The 22,784-nt window shown below is 41.3% G+C and overlaps 1 protein-coding gene across 2 annotated transcripts; it reads left to right on the top strand.

The window, feature by feature from the left end:
- The first annotated feature begins 1,982 nt into the window (after positions 1–1,982).
- Positions 1,983–17,894, top strand: gucy2ca (guanylate cyclase 2Ca). 2 transcript variants are annotated; one of them, XM_048246188.1, is made up of 27 exons: positions 1,983–2,544; positions 2,891–3,003; positions 3,851–3,918; positions 5,004–5,225; positions 5,466–5,584; positions 6,074–6,176; positions 6,302–6,416; positions 6,819–6,960; positions 8,301–8,386; positions 8,495–8,609; positions 8,693–8,774; positions 9,048–9,150; positions 9,293–9,352; positions 9,453–9,524; positions 10,349–10,453; positions 10,696–10,782; positions 10,894–11,026; positions 14,002–14,139; positions 14,430–14,518; positions 14,609–14,700; positions 14,910–15,068; positions 15,294–15,486; positions 15,810–15,984; positions 16,239–16,337; positions 16,692–16,786; positions 16,904–16,980; positions 17,315–17,894. In XM_048246188.1, exons 1-27 carry the CDS (start codon positions 2,343–2,345, stop codon positions 17,499–17,501), a joined length of 3,231 nt encoding a protein of 1,076 aa, XP_048102145.1. In that variant the 5' UTR covers positions 1,983–2,342; the 3' UTR covers positions 17,502–17,894. The 2 variants fall into 2 exon arrangements, with proteins under 2 accessions (XP_048102145.1, XP_048102146.1); XM_048246189.1 differs by lacking the exon at positions 1,983–2,544 and having other exon boundaries at positions 2,959–3,003; positions 3,810–3,918.
- Positions 17,895–22,784: the final 4,890 nt, after the last annotated feature.

Genomic DNA, 22,784 nt, shown 5'->3' with positions numbered 1-22,784 from the left:
TATTTTGTACCGCTCTGCGGTACATCTAGTTTTCCCAGTAATGACCGGCGTTCTATACATTATCCCTTACGTATCAAAATTACCATCAGAAGTTAGTTGAGTTTCTAATGTGTCACCTTTCACCCCAGATCAGTTACATGTGCTGTTATCAGTTGTTTCCTCTTAGAGTGGTTTCCTGTAGACGAAGACCTGTTTAATTTCCAAGGAAGTTACAGTGTAGTTTAACACATTTGCAACAGGGTGAAATGTACAATGGTGAATTCATGGGAGAATTTTTACAAAAACATTTGTGTGGCTAAAGCCTGTTAAGGCTCTTAATAACGGCTTCATGACTAATTTATATGTTATCAGTCATGAGTTAAGATAATAGTATATGGCCCTTACAACATGATGTTAAGAGGTTTCATCTACTAGGCAAAGCCTGCCAGACTAACGACTCATTAACCCAAATATCACCCAGGGTTCAAATTTCATTTCACCTTCATCACTCTCCTGGCTTTTGTCTGTGACACTGTCATAGTCCATGTAGATTTATGTTGACATTTCTAGCATTATTTCCACTTACATGTCAAACTGAAAGATTGTACTTTTCGGGTTGAATAGAATATGAGCCACCAATCTGACACAGCACTGACTTATATTTGTGGTCAGGTACAGAGGAGCTTACCTATTGAATACACTGTCATCTCAGACTTCACCCTGCATGTTTTGTCATTGTTTTTTCTCTTAAGCATGCATGTACAGTAGGCTACATTGTAACCTGTGTCCTATTATTATTTGTCTACCAGTGGCTAGACATAAAAGGTTGTTAAATTCAAAGTATAGAGAGGATGCCACCAGATACTACCACGAAAACAAGGACAACACTGAAACTAATCGGTGTACATAAAGTACAGTATGGTATCACACCACGTGGAATTTCTGGGGTAGGTCCATGAGCTAAAAAATGTAAAGAGTTGAAAAACAACATAAAATGGCAACGATCAGTGCTAAAATAATAAACAATGTATGCTTACGACATGGAACATTATATAGCCCCATATGTCACTTTAAAAAGCCATAAAAAGCTGTAATTGCGTACACACCATGCTATGCCAGGCCACTGTTATTATTGTCTCCAAAACTACCGAGGTGTTTAAAGAGGGCACTGTCTTCCGCTACCTCCCTACGCTAATGGGCCAACATGTTTATTTAAGATATTCATGGTCTCCACTGTACATGTAAATCACTAAAGCTTCACACACGAGCACATATACACACACACACAAACAAACAGTCACACACACACACACAAACAAACAGACAAACACACACACACACACACACACACACACACACACACAGACACACACACACACACACACACCCACACACACACACACACACACACACACACACACACACACATACAAATATACAGTGTGCAGGACTGTAGCCATTATGAAGGGACTATGAAAATAGATTCTTCTAGAAGTGTTGACAGTGTTTGTGGTGTTTGAGGATCTATCCAACTGTGGTATTGCAGATGAGCAATCTGTCTCCTTTGTCAAGTGAGCAGGAGGCATTTGCTTTATTACCGCTCATGACCTTTGCACCTCTTACCTCAGGCCTCTTCATTGGGCTGTATGATCTGTCCAGTTAAACTGCCATGCTTGTAGGGTATTTTGATCATTTTAACCAGCCTTTCTTTTGATAACTTATTGAATATACAGGACACATTGGACTTACATTTGAATCATCAATATTTGAAGGGATCAGATAAAAACAAATGTAAGGAATATCAGTCAATTCAATAATTATAACTGATTTGACACAAATAATATAACTTTTCAGAGGACTTTGAAGTTATGTGTTTTTAATGTAACAGAGGGGAAAGGCTTATCTCAAACGGCAGCTTTAGATCCGGGCAATGTGTGGGAGCTGTCTCTCTGTTGTCATCACAGGTTGTTCATTAACACGCAGACAGGTGCAGTGTACTGATGCACAAGTGTAGATTCGTGAGAACTGCCATTGTTTAAGGAAGCACAAGTTGTGGACAACTGTGACGAATCTGACTTCTTTAAAAGTTTTGTATTGTATGGTTTTCTCAGACATATTTCGTTCACAAAATTGGGTGTTGCCTTTTTTCAATCAGTCTGGAATATTCGACTTTGGAGACTGTCTACCTGGAAGCCCTTCCTGGAAGAAATGCGTTGATCATGCTTTGATTTGTTCTCATGGGGCTGTGATCATGGCAGTATTCTCTATTAAATCAGGACTGTCATAGGGCTCTTTACGATTCTGAGCATTTTCCAGTTTTAATTTATTCATTCACAGCTGGACTTGGTCAACATTAAATCATCATGCTGGGTTTGCGATGCTTGCTTGGTCTGCTGTTCCTCACATGGGTGATACAGGGGGATTTCCTGGAGAGTTGCCTTGGCAGACAATATGATCTGAACGTGGTGCTTTTGAATGACGCGGACGCGGACTGGAGCTTGAGATATGTGCAAGATGCTGTCTACTCGGCAATCAGGAAGGACAAGGCGTTAAATGAAGTTGCCGGTATTACTGTTATTATTTAATGAATACACAGTGTTCTCTGTTCATGATGCCCTAACTGCGAAACGTTGGCTTTATTACCCATTTTTGCTCTGAAACTGTCACTGGAAAAGTGTTCAATCGTATTAGACTTAATGCAATTGCAATGCCCATGAACAAACAGTAATGAATTTGCTGTTCATGTCATAAAATTATTATTTCATTTTTAATTACATTTATATTAATTGCATCACAAATGAACTGCTTCTTTATACCGTTTATACCTTTAAACCGTTATGGACATTATTTTCACGGAGCTGTTCATGCTGTAGCTCCTTGCCTCTCTGTCTGCAATATTTCTTCATCTTAGGTCTAACGTACACAATACGCCCAAATTTCCGTGGGTTCAACACCACCTTGTACAGGAGACGAGGTTGCCCCAGCAGTAGCTGCGAAGGAGTTGAGATACTGAAGTCACTACATGTGAGAATCTTGTTCCTGAGATGAATCTTGTTCATGAACTGTTTATGTTTTCCCCAGCCACTTTGGCAAAGAACAAATGTATTTTTGAAACAGGGGGGCGACTTATGGTCCTTAACCCCTTGTGAGGATGACAGCTTTTCATCTGTAGTTTTGATTGACATGGATCCTCTGGTGTAAATGCATTAGACATCCAACCAGAAGTGCAAAGAAGCATTAAATACCAAATGCAGGTTGAGTACAGTTGTGTAGACAATAGAGATTAATAATATACAGTGTATAGTTGGATAAATACAGGTTTTCCAGATGACATGTCTACAGAGCTAAGTAGAGTATATATGTAGAGTATAAATAGACATTCTATATAACTAATAACTAAGGTTATGGAATATAAAAAATAAATATAAAGGGTTATGGAATATAAAAAATGAATATAAATATAATGCATATTGGGTGTTAGCAGTGCAAGGGCATAGGTGAAACAGTGTAGGAGTAAATGTAAACAGTGCAATGCAGTCAAAGTAAACAGGTAAACAGTGCAATAGTAAAAAGTAAACATGTAAACTAGTAACAGCTAAAGTGCAAATGCTAGACAGGAGGTGTAGTTTTGTTCAGCAGTGTTACAGCCTCTGGAAAGAAGCTGTACCTGAGCCTGCTGGTGCGGCACCGCAGGCTCCTGTATCGCCTGCCAGATGGGAATAGACTGAAATATGTTATCTGTATATGTATATGTATGTATATACTGTATGTTATCTGTATAGAATATTTTCACCATTGGTCTACAGGTTCACTTTATATTTCTCTTGCAGTTTTCTCTTTGAACTTTTAACTTGCTCTCTGTTTGGACCAGGATGATAATTATGTTGGCTGTGCCATGCTGGGTCCGTCTTGCACATACGCCACTTTTCAGCTGGTCGAGTGAGTATTCCATCTGGGCTGCCGTTACACAAAAATCTCCAAGTTCCACCCAAAATGCAATCATAACATTCATTCACCTATTACTAGCTAAATATTCATAAAAATGCAGTAAGCTATAATGAAGAACATTTTTGTACGTAAGTATTCTAAAGCCATGGATTTGGCTGTCGTGTTCCCTGTGTCTGTCTGACATCAGTATGTTAACCTCTTTAACAGCCTCTGATTGTCATCCCTCTCTGTGTGACCCTTGGTGCCTTTGTCATTGTTGTCTTGTCCCGTAGCCATAGATTTAAAGCATCATGCTGCAGATAACATGCAGTTCACCTCAGACACCACCTGTTAACAAAATTCATTGTGTAATGGTAGGGACTTTTGTTACAAAACCTCGGCATTACTAAAAGATCCATACAAAACATTGGTACTGAAAGATCCATTATTCATTACGTATTACTTAGTCTTTGTGTTTGTAGTGCTAAATATTTCGGTGAAACTGGAAAACTGATGTGTAGCAATTACAACATAGTTCAACATACAGAATTTAGAAATACAATTAGTAAGTTCACATATGAATCCTGTGCATTTTTGGTATTCTGGAGCATTGTGTTATCCATTTTTTTTTTTTAGTTTTCAAGATAGTTTAAATTTGACTCTGTAGAATATCATGTACGTTTCTGTAAGTGGTTAATGTTAACCCAAAGCTGAGGACTTTTTAAACACCTCATTAATCATAACCAAAACCATTATGCAGGATTAACACTGGTCACAGCTCTTTTTGGACATAGTTTTTGTTTTTATTCACGTTGTATTTTATTATTAAGTGGTATTTGATAATAACACTACGGGTTGTTCCTGTCTTGGAGATTTCTGTCTGTTTGCTGCTCCATGTCATGGTATGGAAGACTGTTGAAATGGCTCATCAATTCTGTGTAATTCTGTATGCAACATGCCTCAAGGGTGACTTGGGTGTCAAAGGCTTCTTTTCAAATCAGAGCTACTAATGGCACCAGCTTAATCAACCCATATCACCTCCATGGCTGAGTTGCTGATGTGTGTAAGCTGTGCACTCTGTGTCCTCTTTGTGCCAGTCAGCAAGTGGGCTTCACCCTGACCATTCCCGTCATCTCGGCGGGCAGCTTCGGCCTGTCATGTGACAACAAGCCCAACTTGACACGCCTGCTGCCTCCTGCCCGTAAGGTCTCCAACTTCTTCCGGTACTTCTGGAATTTCACCGGCAACCATGTCAAGAAGACCGCGTGGGACACAGCCTATGTGTACAAGCAAGACAACAATTCAGAGGAGTGCTTCTGGTGAGGAGAGTAATGCAAATACACAAACTTATAGTGCATTTATATACACACTCTCTATGGTTTATTTGTTTTATTTGTATAACAGTGATATTTCCAACTGTTAGGATTTAACAAAAACACTTTCTCCACACTGGAAGACACACACACGCACGCACGCACGCACGCACACACACACACATCCCCTTTAACACTGATGGCAGAGTACTCCTTGCTTAAGAATTCTCTACCTCCTCCCCCCAGGTACATCAATGCCCTGGAGGCATCCTCATTGGATTTTGCCAAAGAAATCAAGAGAAAGATGCTACGCAGCTTGACTGAGATACAAGATATGCTTGGAAACCCTAACAGACACAGTAACAGTGAGAAATTATCCTTTTTGTCAGAGTTTCAGTTTCATCCAGTTCTACCGAAAAACCATACATTTCAGTTCTAAATTGCATTTATCAGTGGCATTGAAGTGTTTCAATTAGAGATGCACTGACCCTTTAATGATATTGGATATCTGTCGGCTAGATGGATCAGGTATTGGTAACAATGGGGCTCAGGTATTGGTAACACCCGGGCCATTATGGGGCCAATCTATTCAACCCAATTCTATGTTATTCTATAACGTATACGGTACATGCATGCATGTACTACATCAAGCATCAGCACTTGCTCGAAGTTCTGTGAGTGCATAGTGTTGAAAACATATAAAACACTGCAAGTCCAGGTAGCATTATTGGTACCTCCCTAGTTTCAAAAGCGGTGGCTGAATGTTTCAATTCAGATACTGAACATATAACATACACAACAGCACATTGTCCTTCACAAAATCAACCTGTTTCATATCTGTTTCCCTCTCCCAGTATTCATTCTTTGTGGAACACCAGATGACATTAGAGATATCAAAGTTAAAAAAACACTTGACATTCATCCCGACATTGTTTTCATCCTCATCGACATGTACAAGTAAGTAGGCCACATTCTCTATCACTCTAATAGTCCTCTATTTAATTTCTGAGCTAGTTCATAACGTTCACAACCCTGTTTGATTGAGAACGCTAAACAAAGTTTTTTTTTATTATTATTTTTAGTGAAAATTATTACCGTAATGATACAGTTGAGTGGTACATGAAGGATGTACTGGTGTTCTCGCTACCCAACACAAGGAATCACAGTGGGGTAGACTGGACCACCAACCACAGCATGGTCTGTGACAGCTGTTTTTATTAGAATTTTTGACACTTTGTATCTTAGTGAAATTATCATTTGACTGAAGTTAGAAATTGTTGTTGTTATTGTTCAGCTGCAATGGTATTTATTATTAGAAGCTGAAGTCTGCATGGCCCTTGTTTGATGTGGAAAAATGTAAAGTCATCTTCAGCTTTGTAGGCTACATTGGTGGACATTTCGAGCATGATTTAGGCCTACATTTACAAAATGTAACATTTAAGTCAAGATGGAAACTTCCACCACATATGCGTGACGATAGATTTTAAAAACAGTTTTTTGCTATAATTCTATCTATTTGTATGTCTTACTCTTTTCTTGTTCTTATCATCTCTTATTTTGGCTGGATCTTTATTACTGTTATCTGTCCAAAATCATCAGATAAACGACTATGTGGCAGGTTACCATGACGGTGTGTTGCTGTTTGGTGAGGTGATAAGACAACAGTTAAACCAGAGCAAGACTGTAGGATCTTCAGTTACAACAGATTTCAACAATCCTTTCAGGAATATTGAATTTCACGGTAAGACTCTAACCTGGCTAGGGTGTAACCAGATACATTAAAGTTTTATCAAATGTTTCAGAAACAGCAAACATCTTTCTCGTATACAAAGGTGTTGAATGCAGACTTGTAGGCCTACTCAATTCCAAAGGAAATACATGTCCGTGCCAACACTGACAGCATCAGCACACTGCCTATCAACAGTAATGCTAACCAAAGATTTTAGAGTGCTATGCTCGGCATTAAAATCTTTGCTGTTAACCATACTCTTGTCTGTCATATAAAGCCCATCCCATGCCATGAGTGGTTGTGATTATTCAGAAATGGGCCCAAATGTGAAAATAGCCGGACAGAATATTCAGCGCTCACAGATTTGTCTCGGTTCACCCAGGCTACCAATACTCTGCATTGAGTAGCATAATTCCTACCTTTAATTTTGAATATGTTTTAAACTCAATGCTTTATATGTTGAGTCAAAAGAGGAATAAAGAAAAATTATCTTTTGGATACTTGTCTTGCTCTGTCTCACACTGAAAACAATAAGGGAAAATCTATCCTTGAAGCAAAGCAAATCTATTGTCAGATGACCATAAACCATGACCATGACCATTGTGTTGTGTTGATCTAGATCAGTGGTTCTCAAACTTTTTCTGTCACTCCCCACTTTGGAGGTGGGGAATTTTCAAGCCCCTCCTGACCCCATCAACCTGGCAAAATGGAAACATTAACATATATTTTATACCACCGTTTTGGTTCCATGTTACATTTCCCATCTCAGTCCACTGGATCAGATGTTATTTTGATTCATATGTCGGTCTGTCTATGACTCCTATGTCTGATCTTACTTGTCATAAAAATAAAAGCCATTATCAAAGATAGGCACAAAAAAACAAGTTTCCTCCTGTTTCTCATGCCTGTCATGTTTCTATTCCCCACTAGTGGGGCTTGCCCCACACTTTGAGAACCACTGATCTGGACACATTTGTGATCTACTTGATGATCCAGTCATGACCCACTGATAGTGTTTTGGCAGAGGCATGCGGTTTCGATTAAAATTGTCAAGGTATTTCATGGAGTTTATGATACCATGCACCCTAAATAGGTTTATTTGTAATAATTATTTCTTGATGAGGGTTTTTTCTCCACAGAGTAATTTGATCTTTTTAACTTAAGATTGGAATATATAAAGAATATAAAGAATATAAAGCCATAGCATAAAATAACACAATGTACCACCGTAGTGTAACATACGTAGTGTAATGCAACAGAAAACATCATAAAATAAAGCTACAGAACTCTGTGGCCATGGGCCGTCAAGCTTGTGTGTTGTTCATTCCTTCCTGTGTGCATGTTTGTTACAGGCCTGGGTGGTCACTATGTGCTGGACGAGTATGGAGACAGGGATGTTAATTTCTCCCTCATCTACACCTCCAATGTTGCTCTGGAGGTCAGTCAGGACTGATCCTACCCCCATAAGACTTTTTCACATGCTCTGCCTATTTCACTTACCTGTGATGATGTTTTCTGTGTGATTCCCTTCCAATGCCCCTTTCAGTATAAAATCCTATTTGAGTTTCAATCGGCCACAAATACCGTCATACTGGTGGACAGCAACCCTTCCTTAAGCTGGGCCAGATCCACACTCCCAGATGACAAACCAGAAGGAAATGGTAATGTTCCCATAGTTACCCCTTCAAAGTTTGGTCAAACTAATGATCAGTGGAGTCATTGTCTATGTTTTTGTTCGCTGTAGATCTTGAGCCTCAAGACGTCATTGTGATTGTCCTTGGTGTCAGTGTGGTGATTGTAACAGGCATTGCTTTGATCTTCTACAGGTAAATACTGCCTTGCAAGATTCTATCAGACTGCCCTGAGGCATTAGAATTAATTATTATGTCTAATATGTACTAAAGTTTGTGATGGCTCCAAAATATCACTGTTACAGTATTGAATTTCACCTTTTCTGTTGAAACACGGTCAATATGTTCAATTAATTAACAATGTTCTGAATTTCATTCAGAGAAATGCTGTAAGAAAACTACACTACTGTGGTGTCATACAACATAAAAATGTGTTATGAAAAATAAATATCGCTGTTTTCTTTATAGACAGAACAGGAAGGAACGTCAGAAGGAGAAGAGATGGTCCCATATACAGCCTGAACTGATCTCCCAGCTGTATGAGAAGAAGCCAAGCTTGATATCTTTCAGGGTGAAAACTTAATGCTGACACTTGCCATAACATTTCCCTTTTTATTTCCCCCCTGACTCTTTATCTCTCACAGAGCATGACAGAGTTAACTTCAGAACACACACAATGATTAACAGTAATTCTTCTCTCCCTGTTTTGCCAGCTTGATGAGGAACAGAGAGATAGTGGGATTTATATCCGTAAAGCTCGCTATGACAAGAAGGTGCAGTATCAACCCATTCGCATGACCATTTTACTCAGGTCTTTTGACTGTTTTTGTGAGAAAACTGTAATCTTCCTGCACTGTGCTTTGTCTTTTATAGCCTGTCATTCTTAAAGAGCTGAAGAACACCGATGGGAACTTTAGTGATGGCCAGAGGATAGAACTGAATTCTGTAATGTCTTTTTATATCGGCTCTTCATCCATATTACAAACATTCATGCATACAAATTGCAAATACACACACACACACACACACACACAGTGTGTGTGTGTGTGTGTGTGTGTGTGTGTGTATACTGTATATACAGAGCAGACCGTACAGACAGTACAGACCCCTGTGCCCTGGTAAAGATGGTTAAAAAGTCATCGTATTTATATTTTGCCGGGAAGATGGAAACTTTTGTTTCCTAAGTTCTGTTAGCATGTATTATCAAGCTACATGCTACGATCTTTGATTGCAGACTATAGACACATAAGTGATATAAAGAGCTCCTTTATCTTAAAACTAATAGCACCCCATACTTCCTGTATTTTGTTCTCTTCCACCTAGATGTTTTCTTGTCAACACCACAAAATTAACATCCATGCCAAGTCCTTTTCAAACTACAGTGTTGAAATGCATGGGTTTTACAATGCATGTCCACATGTGTGATCTCTTGTCATTGTTTTAAAAATGGCGTCAGGACGATTGTCGTCATATGTACTCTGCAATCTCTTATCAGACTCTGTCAGACTGGAGTCAGATAAGTGGTTATGTCTCTGATTTATTTCATAATAACTGGGGGAGAGAAGTCAGGCTGTGGGCATGAGAAAAAGGTGTCAAAGCTCACCTTTGTCTGACAGCGTTTTAAACCCAATGCTTTATTAAAGAGCTAATAATGAGGGTTTAAGTGTGTTTCCACAGACATTTATCTAGCTGCCATTGCCAAACTTGTTTTATTTCTGTCTATTATTTTAATCTTCTGACTCTAGTGTCTTTAACCCTTTCCTTCTCAGCTCTTGAGGATTGACTATTACAACCTGACCAAATTCTACGGCACAGTGAAGTTTGAATATGGTGTTTTTGGAGTCTTTGAGTTTTGTGAAAGAGGCTCGCTAAGGGTAAGGGAGGCAGGTTACATTTATGATGTTTTTAGTGGTGCGATTGTCATGACAGGAACTTTATTGGCTGTTTGATTAGCTTGTAAATTTTTATGGGTTATTTCCCAGAATGTGATTAAAGTTTGCCTAAATCCTCTTTTACATATGCACCAATATCCAAAGCAGCTTGTAGATGTAAATGTCAAGCCTGAGAACTTAATGCTATCCTTTCGTGACGACATCTCTTCTGTGCCCCATTGCAGTGCATTCTAAACGACAAAATCTCCTACCCTGAAGAGACTTTCATGGATCTGGAGTTTAAAATTTCAGTCATTTATGACATAGCTAAGGTACCTTGTGTGTTTTTCGTGTAAATGTTTTCTGTTTTCCAGCACTACTCGTAGGGGTCTGTGACTAAGTTGTTTTGTATTTCTGTGAATGCTTGCATGTCTACACACTAGGGCATGTCCTATCTCCACTCAAGCAATATTGCTGTGCATGGGCGTCTCAAGTCCACCAACTGTGTGCTGGACAACCGCATGGTGGTGAAGATCACAGACTTTGGTTGCCACACAATCCTCAGCCCTAGCAAAGGTGGGCATAGATTCAGACCAGAGTTTGCTTGTTGTCTTCTCTCTCTCTCTCTCTCTCTCTCTCTCTCTCTCTCTCTCTCATATAAATATACATATATAAATTAGGGCTGTCAATCGATTAAAAAAAATAATCTAATTAATTACATACTCTGTGATTAATTAATCTAAATTAATTGCATACATGATTTTTGCTGTGAAAGTATTTTAAATATTTAAACTCAAATGAATAATTTAATAATCAGCATTAGTGACATTAAAGTTCAAAAACTCTTTTATTATTATTTTAATAATGGCCATAATAATCTATGATATGACCTAATATGCTGAGGAAATAAATTCAAAAGTGCTTTGGGAAGAAGTTTTTTTTGATCACATACATTGCAGAGGACTTTATTTTAATCAACACTTTATTTTTATCAACAGCATCAGGCCGTTTTTGAAAAGTAAATGTTTCAATCAATGATCTAGGCAGCACATTTTCTTCTCTCTCCTTCATTTTACAGTCTAATGGTTACTGACTACAACGGCTCGGTCAAAGGTCATACAGAATCGATTAATCTGCGTTATTTTTTTTAATCAGTTATTTTTTCTCAAATTAATTAATCGAAATTAACCAGTTATTTTGACAGCCCTAATATAAACTAGATGTACCGCAGAGCGGTACAAAATATGACCGCTGCCCAGTCCAGCACATTTTTTCCACAAAAATAAATCACGCTGAAAGGCCTATATGATTCTAACTGTCTCACTAAATTGCATTATCCACACTCAATTCTCACTGGTATCTGCTAGACAACAAGTACCAAAACATGATTAGTTCATAGATTTCACATGTAAAATTAATTTTATACAACCCCACCCCCCATCTTGCCTGTTCATAATTCGAGAAATTCTTGAATTGTGTGCATGTGTGCGCACACGCTTATGTTTATGTGTGTGTGTGTGTGTGTGTGTGTGTGTGTGTTGTGTGTTTGTTCATGATGTGTGTTTGTGCATGTGCATGCATGCGTACATATGTCTACTGTGTGAGTATGTGTCATATGTATGATTACTGTGAATGTATGTGTGTGCGTGTGTATCTGTTTATGCACATGTGTGCACATGGAATGGGTTAACATGACCCCTGGAGGCAAACATACAGAAAAAATTGGTCATCCTAGGCCCTACGGTTCTCTATCCATGTGGGGTTACATGCCCACCAAGTTTCGTGTACCCTGGTCTTTCAGTGTCCCAGGAATCCTTGTTGGTGTACTGTCACTAAATGTACACATTTTATTGCCTCCCATGAACGAAAGTTCACAAAACTTGGCATACATTCGGAAGGTGTCATAATTATCCTACACTTTCAATTTCGTGCAGTTTTGACCATGTCAGCCAGAGATATTGTGAGGAAAACACCTAATTTTTTGCTTTTAAATTTTTAACTAGGTGGCGCTATACATGAAATAAGTGGTAATGGGATGGGTTGACATGCCCCCTTAAGACCAACATACCTCCTAGGCCCTACGGTTCTCGAGATATTTACAGAAAACTGTCTCCGGCCACCTACAGGCCAGTTGGTGTAGAGTAACATAAATAAATTTATTGTGTGGCCCCCCATGAACGGAATTCCACGAAACTTGGTGTGCATTCAGAGGGTGTCATAATGATCCTACACTTCCAATTTCGTGCAGTTTTGACTGTGTTAGGTCACAGATACCTGCGATTACAACACCTCATTTTTACTTTTTTGTGTTTAACTAGGTGGCGCTATACATGAAATGAGTGGTTATGGAATGGGTTGACATGGCCCCTTAAGATCAACATACAAAAAAAAAAAAGGTCCTCCTAAACCCTACGGTTCTCGAGATATTCACAGAAAACTGTGTCTGCCCTACCCTCCTTTTGGGGGTCCAGTCCAGTGGGGGGGTACAGATCAAAACGAAAAACGATGGTTCCATGCTATCTATGTGGGGTTACATGCCCACCAAGTGTACCCCGGTCTTTCAGTGTCCCGGGAATCCTTGACGGAAATTTGGACATGCGAAAAAAAAAAAAAAAAAAAAAAACCTGATTTAAACCTATATAATAACCTTTAATAAAAAATGAAGAGACCACTTCAAAAAATGAAGAGACCACTTCACATTTTTCTGATGTCATCCTACGGTTGCGAATAAGTTATAATAAGTTATAATTAGTAAGTAAGACATTACCGTCACACTGGATCAGTTAAACTGGACCGTACCTGAGTGCGATTACTCCCCAGCCTTGTCCCAGCTGGTCTCTGTTCACATTACATTTTTGTTTGCAGACCTGGGTCCATTTATGTCATAAACACTAGCTTCATTTGACCAATATCGCTTGGCAACGTGGCAAAAATGGCAGTTTATTTCCTGGTTTAGGAACAGAGAGCATTCAAACTGCATTGGAGCTCTAACAAACTGTACCCCAGACCACTGTTTTCTAGCGGACCCTGGTCCACACCCCTGTTCGGTAGACAGCATTCACATTAGCAAAAATCACCGAACCCGGGTCTTTTTTTAATTGGTCTAGTGTGAATGCGCCCTAAGAGATACACAGTATTGTGCAAAAGTATTAGGCACCCATTAGAGTTGTTGTTTAAGCAATGTTCTGATGACCATATATGTTTATTTCATAGACTATATATAGAACATTCTATATACAGTCTATGGTTTATTTATCATTGTTTTTATTATGATTCAACCAGAAGATAGAGGCAATACAAATAACAAAAAATGAAACTGAAATTGGACTGGTATCAGAACAATACCAGTATTTAAATGGCCCACTATGTACATATTTCCTGTATTCTCTGGTCATATTCTAATTTAAAAAGTGAGAAATAAACAATGGTAGACTTTTGTGTACAGTACTGTATGAGGAGAAATGGTGGGTAGAGGAGGCAGCCATATCCATAAACAGCTAATGTCTGTCTCTCTCTCTCTCTCTCTCTCACACTCTCCTTCTCTCCTCCAGACCTGTGGACAGCTCCAGAGCACCTGCGTGAACAGGGCATCTCTCAGAAGGGTGATGTGTACAGCTTTGCCATCGTAGCCCATGAGATTCTCCTGAGGGAGAAACCTTTCTACATGGAGACCAACTTAGATGTGGCAGGTTAGACAAGGCATCTGATTGGACAGCTGTAAAGCTAGGAGAGCCAAACACAAGGGGATTGATGAAACTGCCTTTAGCAGCATTTGAGCGGTGAACGTCGAAAGTACAATGGCACCTCCTACTGGCTATAAATAGAATTACTCCAATTGGTTATTTGTGGTGTTAATGTTTTTTTTTGTCTGCTGTCTGTTTTTCATTGGTTTGCAAAAAAACAGTCTAAACAATGAAAGCAAATATGTAGATTGATATGAAAATGTGGAACTGTGGCTTTTTGTATTGTTATTCCACAGAGAAGCTTAAAAGGGTTCAGTATCCAAGTGAACCTCTGTACTTCAGGCCTGACCTCAACTTTGAGACAGACAATGAGAGAGAAGTGGAGGTATGACATAAAACATGAATTACACAAACAAATCTCATCACTGCAGCCTTTAACTAGTGAGATCATGCATGTTAATCCATGTCCCTGCAGCTGAATGTGTTGATTAAAAACTGTTGGGATGAAGATCCAGAGAAGAGACCTGACTTTAAGAAAATCGAGGGCTCAGTAGCAAAGATCTTCAGGTAAGAACTGACATACAGGGTAATTTAGGGCTGAATCAAGTTTTGGCACCATGCATAAATTTATATTTAGTGAAGTGTGGTGCCTTGACTGTTAGAATCACAACCAGGTTTTTCTAATGACGGTGCTATTTTTTATTTGCTCCACACACATGCATGCACACACACACATATACACACACACACACACACACACACACACTGCACTGCAGCAATGTCCACAACCATGCCAATGAGAGCTATATGGACACCCTGATTCGGCGGCTGCAGATGTATTCTCGTAACCTGGAGCACCTGGTGGAGGAGAGGACCGCTCTGTACAAGGCCGAGAGGGACAGGGCCGATCGCCTCAACTTCATGCTGTTGCCAGGGTCAGTGTTAGCGGTACAGGAAGACACACAGTTCTCTCTACAATTTCAGTGAACACAATATTATGAAAATATACTCTCTATGAGCGGTGTTTTTTTTTATAAGAAACTTTCTGTACTTGACTAGAATTTCCATCTTCATAGAGAGTTGCACCACTATTTTCATATACACAGGCATGTGGATGTACTGTAAAGAGCCCGGCTCACTGTCTGTTTGTCCCCTGCCAGGCCGGTGGTGCGCTCCCTGAAGGAGACGGGTCACGTGGAGCCTGAGCTCTTTGACGAGGTCACCATTTACTTCAGCGACATCGTGGGATTCACCACCCTCTGCCACTACAGCACGCCCATGGAGGTGGTGGACATGCTCAACGACATCTACAAGAACTTCGACAGCATCCTGGACCATCATGATGTCTACAAGGTAGCGTGCTGGGGAGGCCCTGGGAAGGTGGGGCGATTCTTATTCCAACATTAGCCTTTTTGAAGCATGCACCTAGGAAGTGCACCAAAATGGCAACCTGTTTATTGGCAAGGGAACTAACATGCTTTTGGCTAAAAATGATCTCTACATCCTACTTGGAATCCTCTTGTTGATCCCTTGATAGGTTTTGAAATGTGTTGTGCATTTTTACCATAACCATCCATACTTCCTGTTTGTGTTGTTCCTACTTCACCATAGCCAACTTGAACACATAATTGCACAGTTCCTATTGTAGTTATGCCATCAACTGGTCCCCATGGTAGGTGGAGACGATTGGAGATGCCTACATGGTGGCATCGGGGCTGCCCCGGCGCAATGGGAACAGACACGCTGTGGACATCGCCCACATGGCCCTGGACATCCTGGCCTTCATGGGTACCTTCCGGCTGCGCCACCTGCCAAGCCTGCCGCTGTGGATCCGCATGGGTGTGCACTCAGGTAGGCTTCCTCTGGATCTGACCTCCTTTACTTGAGTCTGTTCAATGATCCAGGTGCATCATGGGTTGAACAAATGGGCAGTGTTCACCTTTGAGGCTATGACAGGAAAGTTGATTGTTTGATGTTCTTTTTTTTTTACTTTAGCAATACACCCGCTTGGTCTGCAAGCTGATGTGAGAATGAAACATTCTAACAGCAGGAGGTTTCCCTCAAGTATTCACAAAACCATATATTTATCATTTATATGTCCACAGGCCCTTGTGCTGCAGGTGTGGTGGGGAATAAAATGCCACGGTACTGCTTGTTTGGGGACACAGTTAACACCGCCGCGCGCATGGAGTCCACTGGACTACGTAAGACAAATTAGTCATACAAGCACAATTTTCCACACAAATAGTTTTATGATACTGTTTATGGGCCCGAGTTCGGCGGCAATATAAGTAGCAGGAAGTTACGTCAAGGCGGGGCGAGACCTCTCCAATGAAGTGAATTTGAATAAACCAATCACATGCAACCAATGTTAAATTCTGATCTATCCATCTTTTATTAATTAACTTCTGCCTGACTCACCCACTTTGTGCATCTGACTTCACTCTAGCCATAGTGTGCATGCACTGTCGGCAAAATACGCTGTCAAACTCACACCCTATGTTTTTTAAATGATTACAAGCCAAATTCATGTCTGCTGTGCTTTACCTTTGATCCAGCTCTCAGAATCCATGTCAGTCAGTCCACCATCAACATCCTTCAGAGGACGGACTGCAAGTTTGAGTACGAGAAGCGAGGGGAGACATACCTGAAGGTGAGGAGTCTCTGAGGAGACTGATGACGATGGCGAGTGTTTTGATGTGTATGTTCACACAGTGTGGTTAACCAGAGCTTTGGGTGCTCTGTTTGTGTCTGTGCGTCCTCGATTTAGGGGAAAGGGAAAGAGATGACGTACTGGCTGACAGGGGTCACGGGGCAGAAGTACGACCTCCCGACACCGCCAACAGAGTAAGAACAGCCCTCTCACATCCCCCACCCCCGTTTGCTCTGGATCTTACTCATATTGTCACCGATTCATTGTTGTTTGTTCAGATTTCCATATATTTGGTGTCTCATTTTATGCCCCTTTCTGCTACTTACTGGGAAACTGCCTGCACTCGTTTCTAACAATCACTTCATTGTGGCAGCCCCCCACCCCTCCTCAGGGTGATGGTGGGGGGAGGTTTACTGTACAGATGTACTGAGGTATACTGTACGTCTGGGTTCATTGCTCGGGGGGCGCTCTCTTGGCCTCTAATGCTCTCCACTTAGCCTCTCGCCCCTTTGTTTGTCCTCTCTTAAGGGAGAACTTCCAGCGGCTGCAGCAGGACCTGGCGCAGATGATCGTGTCCGGCCTGGAGAAGGGTGCCTCGGCCAGACGGGGTAAGACCCTTTCCACCCGGCAGAGAAGACGGGACCGCCGCAGCAGCCATGGGAGCCAGGGCTTGCCCGAGTACTTCCACCTGGCCGACCCCAGCACCTACCTGTAGGCCCTACGCCAACACTGGACCCCCACCCCCAGCCTCTGCTCCCTCTATACTAGTTGATATTCACTTCACCACCCCCAACGCTGACCTTCACCCCACCCACAGTACTGCACTGTCCGGTGTTGGTTGTCATGACCAGGGGAGCCAGGGCCTAACTGTGAACTTTTACCTTACAGAACCCAGCAACGACTTGTAGGCCCAACGCCACCAGAGCATCTTCCTGGCAGGGGCGTCACTAGACCTTATTCACTGGGTCACGTGCCTTAGTAAAAGTCTCCAGTGCCCCAGTAAAATTCTAGCGCGGCTCCTGGAAACGGCATTCCTGAGCGCATCTCCGTGCCTGCTTTAATCATGACCAGAGCCTGTCACTTACCAGCCAATAAAAAAAAAAAAAAAGAATAAAGAAAGGGGCCATAATAGCCAATCAGGAAATAGCACCTCTGTAGCTGGCTAAGATTGAACGCAACAACCAATGAAAATCGTTCACATGATTCTTCCGAGTGTTTCGTTGTACTGCACACACATACACTGTGGAATCCGCTGGAGCTCGTTACATCATTTTGATCATAGAGTAAGTCGTCCCCTGTTTAATGTTACAACAAATTCACAACTTGTTTGTCAGAAAAAATGACAAGTTGATCGCTGTTAGAGAGTGTTACCCACATAACTAGCATCTGTTTTTCAATGCTTAGCGTCATTGTAGCCTAAATTTAGCAACAGTTTACCAGCTTGTGCTCTCTCCCTCACACACACTCACACCATGCGTAGGTTGCATGCACACATGCGGACAATTAATAAGGATTTATACGTATACTGTAGAGAGAGAGTCCTTTAAAAGTAGCCTATACTGTTTGTGAAGCTGTCCCACTGTAAAACTAAACATAGCCTTCTGATAACTATTCAGAGATGGACATCAGAAAATTCTACGGTAACATTAAGATTTATGCTGGTAATAATAGCCAGTGCTGTGATTTGATCATTGGTTTAATGGCAAACTTAAATAAGTTTGCTGCATTTGCAAATGTAGCCTATAATAATATACACAGAATCAGAGTAGCCATCTGTGTAGATTATTATAGGCTACATTTGCAAATTATCACCAAAAGTCAGTATGAAGGTTTTAGTAGGCTATTTAAGCTACAAAGAACTGCAGTATTGCCAGGATGTCTAAAGGAGGGAAGTATATCTTGGGATGGGAGGGAAGTATATCTGAATTTTGACCAAAAATAAGCTTCCCTTGTGTTAGTAGGAAAGCCTATTATGCAGTGTACTATTCATGCAGTGAGTATAGGCCTACTTATGCCTATGTGTTTGGATGTTGCTGGATAGTGGCTGCTACAAAAATTGAGGGAGAGAGTGCTGGAGGAGGAGAGGGAGGAGGAGAAGAAGGTCAAAGAGAGGGAGAAGAGAGGGAAGAAAGAGCACAGGCTGGGCAGTCCAATACCAGGCAGGAGGAGGAGGAGGAGAGAGACAGGCAAGAAACGGATGAGGACATGATGGGGGCTAGACATAAAACTATTCAGAGTATGGAGGAGGATGTCTGTGACCTAGCGGAGATACAGTATGTGATGGTCCAAATCAGGCTAGCCATTTATTTCATATTGCGCGCACAGTTATTTATTTATTTTTTTTATGTATTGGGAGTTGGGGGCCTGTGCCCCAGCAAAGCTCTAGGTCTAGAATCGCCCCTGCTTAATGGATGCTTTCAGCCAGGAACACCAGCAAGTTGGTGGATGGCTGATAGATGTAGCTTTCTGTGAGGAGCTTTCGTGGTTGACTGAGTAGTTTTTGTGAGAGATGATGCTGGTTTGCATACCAGTGCGTTATTGTGGAGTTTCTGTGCTTTTTCTGTGTTTTTTTAATTGGTTTAAAGGGGAACTATGCAGTATTTTTAACTTAATTTTCCTTAACTTAACAGCTTCGGAGTCATTGGAATGGTTATATGACTTTTCCCAGGTTGAATGGTGGCCGTCTCGCTTCCCCCTAAATGTCTGTGAGCGGAAAAACCAGCCTTGCACCGTTGTTCCAGCGAGCCGCCGGCCTCAGAGTCAGAAACGGTCTCGCGATGTAATGAATTGCTTTAAGGCACTACACACATACACGCCAGGCACCGGCTAGAACAAGGTAGCGATGGAGTTTCTCAGTCATTCGACATGGCAGAGCTGGTGAAAAGAAGGAGAAAGCCAGTAAACCGTTGTCAGAGAAACTGGGAAAGAGGAAACGGCACACTGGCCGAGAGAGTAGTGTTGTAAAATATATACTCTGAAGCTGTAGGGGGAGCTTTGTAAAAAAAACTGCGAGCAAAAAGCTAGAAAACAGCAAAGAAATGGGCAAAACTGCATAGGATCCCTTTAAGTCACTATTGTAGTACAGCACTTTACGTTATGCAACAGGATTCTGAGTTATGATTACTGATTTACAGCTGTGCATACCTCCAAGCAGCTCTATATAATGTTGACATAATGATAATTAAATTGTCATTTGTCTCATGTCTTGCAGGTGGATGAATAATTGTTTTTACCAAAATGACTGCATCTTTATGTTGTGTTGCTGTTCTTATTTCAGTTAATTCATAATATAACAAGGCATATCAGCATGTTTCAAGAACTCCATTTTCATAAGCTAGCCTATTAAGTGTTGATTGTGTTCCTGCCGTAGCTAATGTTTTCCTAAATGTGAATGTATGAAATATATATGGGTTTTGTGATATTATATATTTTGCATATAAATTTACATGAAATATCAATGCGGCTATAAGTCAAGTTCTTGTTTTTTCCAAATGCCTCCCCCCCCCCGAAACAGATGATACATCATTTCCACATGATATTAAAAATATATCTGCATGCTATTATACATTTCACATAATTTTGTGGAAAGATATTTTATTTATACATTGTTTTTAAATTAAGTATGTATAAACACACAAACACAGTTGTGTGCATCCATAACAGATATTTTAGGCAAAGTATAAACTACAAAAAGTTAACTGTAAATAAGAGACAGAAATATGACACATAATGAACAAGTGTTATATGTTTGTGAGATGGCAGCAACACCGTTGATAAGCAATACTAAATAAATGCTCAGTGCCCCCACACACACACACACACACACACACATTTCTCAGTCCCCAAAGCCTCCTTATTAGTGGCCATACTCCTGTCATACCACCCCACCTTCAGTAAGAGTACTGCACAGTTTTGGTTGTCACCAGAGCGGCACCCCCAAGCTCAGTGGCAGGAAGTGGGATACCTCCTTCCGTCCGGCCGTTGCACATGTGCGCGCTGCTCCACCCGCCACTCCCCCTCCAGATGCCCTCCTGCTGGCAGTGTCCCCCCAGGCCTCCGTTCTGATGGGAGCAGGAAGAGGAAGACTGGTAGGGGTCCCCGTTCACCACCACCACAGCTGGAGGTCCCTCTGGGGCTGGTATGGCAACGGGGTCAGAAGGCTGGGCCTCCTTATCAACTACAACACAAGCAAACACAAAAGTGGATCATTTTTAGGATGCTGCCCTTAAGACTAAATCTTACACAAAGCACAATGCACAGTTACTTGGCAACTATGTGATATATTTGCAGTCTTCAACATCCCTAATTTAATAGAATGCATGAGCTTGCAAATTATGTTACATATTGCAGTCAGCAAGTTGTAACTGTGCGGTTTTAAAAGTTTGTTGTTAGCCCTCTTTGTCTGCATTTTACCAATCCATTTGCCTACTTAGTGAACAGTGGTCCACTGTGCACTCCTAACCTGGAGCAATGCTTAGGGAAGGAGCTTGGTGTAGGATCAGAATGCAGGGTGTGTGTATTCTAGAGCACAACAGACAAGGGCATGTGAGGGCAGCCACTTACCACCATGACATCTCTCTGTGTTGAAGGACCCTCCAGAATTTCACACACCCACAATAACACATGCTCTCAGAAATAGAGAAAAGTGCTGATGCATGCAAACTCTGTATGTGCGTATGTCCAAGTATGCAAAATAGGCAAGATTACCATTGACAAACGCACAAGTGCACAATAACACTGACACATACACACAATACTATCAAACAAGGAATCATGCAGAATAGCCTTGGCTACAAATAGTCATAGTTAGCCTGTAGGGTTTGACTGTCAGTCCATAAAGACAAAAGTACACAAACATCTAACGGATGTGTGCAAGCTCTGCAAAAAGAGATCATGTGGTTGACGGCATCCCTTAGGACTACCCTCAGAGAGAACAGAAACTTTAGAAATGTGTGAGCGGGAGGGGCCACAAAGAATCATAAGATAGATAAGAGAGGAGGTGGTGGTGGTGGGGGGTTTAGGATCCTCTATGTCATACTGAGAGAGTGAGTGACAGAGTGTGAGAGGTAGACACAGAGAGAGGAGGTGACATTGACAGAAAGTGAGAGAGCTAGTGAGAAAAAGAAATAACGACAGACAGAAAAAGAAGGGTGATTTAAATGACTAGAATCATAATGACAGGCCCACCAATGAACTTCACAAAGGTCACTGAGTGCCCAGTCCTTCTATGTAACCACATACATGCTTTAGCTCTCACCTGTGCTGTGAGAATGGCCAACATGCCGTCGATAGAAGATGAAAAACAGCACCACCAAGATGGATCCACTCATGACCACAGCCGCACATATCCACACAGACACACTGATCACAGGTGTGTACTCGGGGGGTGCCACGGTGCTCTGGCGCAGAACAGGTGAGCTACCTATGTTCAGCAAGACACACATTACCATTCATTAAAGATAACATAAAGTACTCCACATTCCAGATAATGTCACTGCCATTATACAGTATGCCGAACGAACCTCACTAACCAGTTAATCATGATCTGTTATGCTCAAGATCTACAGCACACTATGTCTCTATCCCATTTCTATCATTGTTCACTGCAAACATGACAGTACTAAGATCCTATGACCGCATGACAGCAGTGATATTCATTATATGAAAACTATAGGTCAAAACATGGCATATTGGCAGAACTCACCAGCGGTGGACATATCCAGCGTCATACATCTATCGAGAAGGGAGTCCCATTTGGTGCCAGGGGAACATGACTTCTGAGCCGCCATGGCTGTCCCTTCACAGCCACCGACTTTACCTAGAGACACTCTTTTGTTAGCTCTATACTCTGTGCCTCCTGGGCTAACCTGTGCACTCTGAAATTGAAAGAGTGAACAAGTGACAGAAAAAGAGAGACAGAAAGAGAGGAGGGTAGAGGTGTGAGGGGTGAGAGGTGCAGGCAGGCCTGTTTCACTTCTGGTTCTTCTCTACCAGAGGA

The sequence above is a fragment of the Alosa alosa genome, chromosome 6 (assembly GCF_017589495.1).
Source record: "Alosa alosa isolate M-15738 ecotype Scorff River chromosome 6, AALO_Geno_1.1, whole genome shotgun sequence".
In the NCBI taxonomy this organism is placed as follows: domain Eukaryota; kingdom Metazoa; phylum Chordata; class Actinopteri; order Clupeiformes; family Clupeidae; genus Alosa; species Alosa alosa.
The sequence above is the reverse complement of the archived record's forward strand: the minus strand, read 5'-3'. Positions and strand labels throughout refer to the sequence as shown.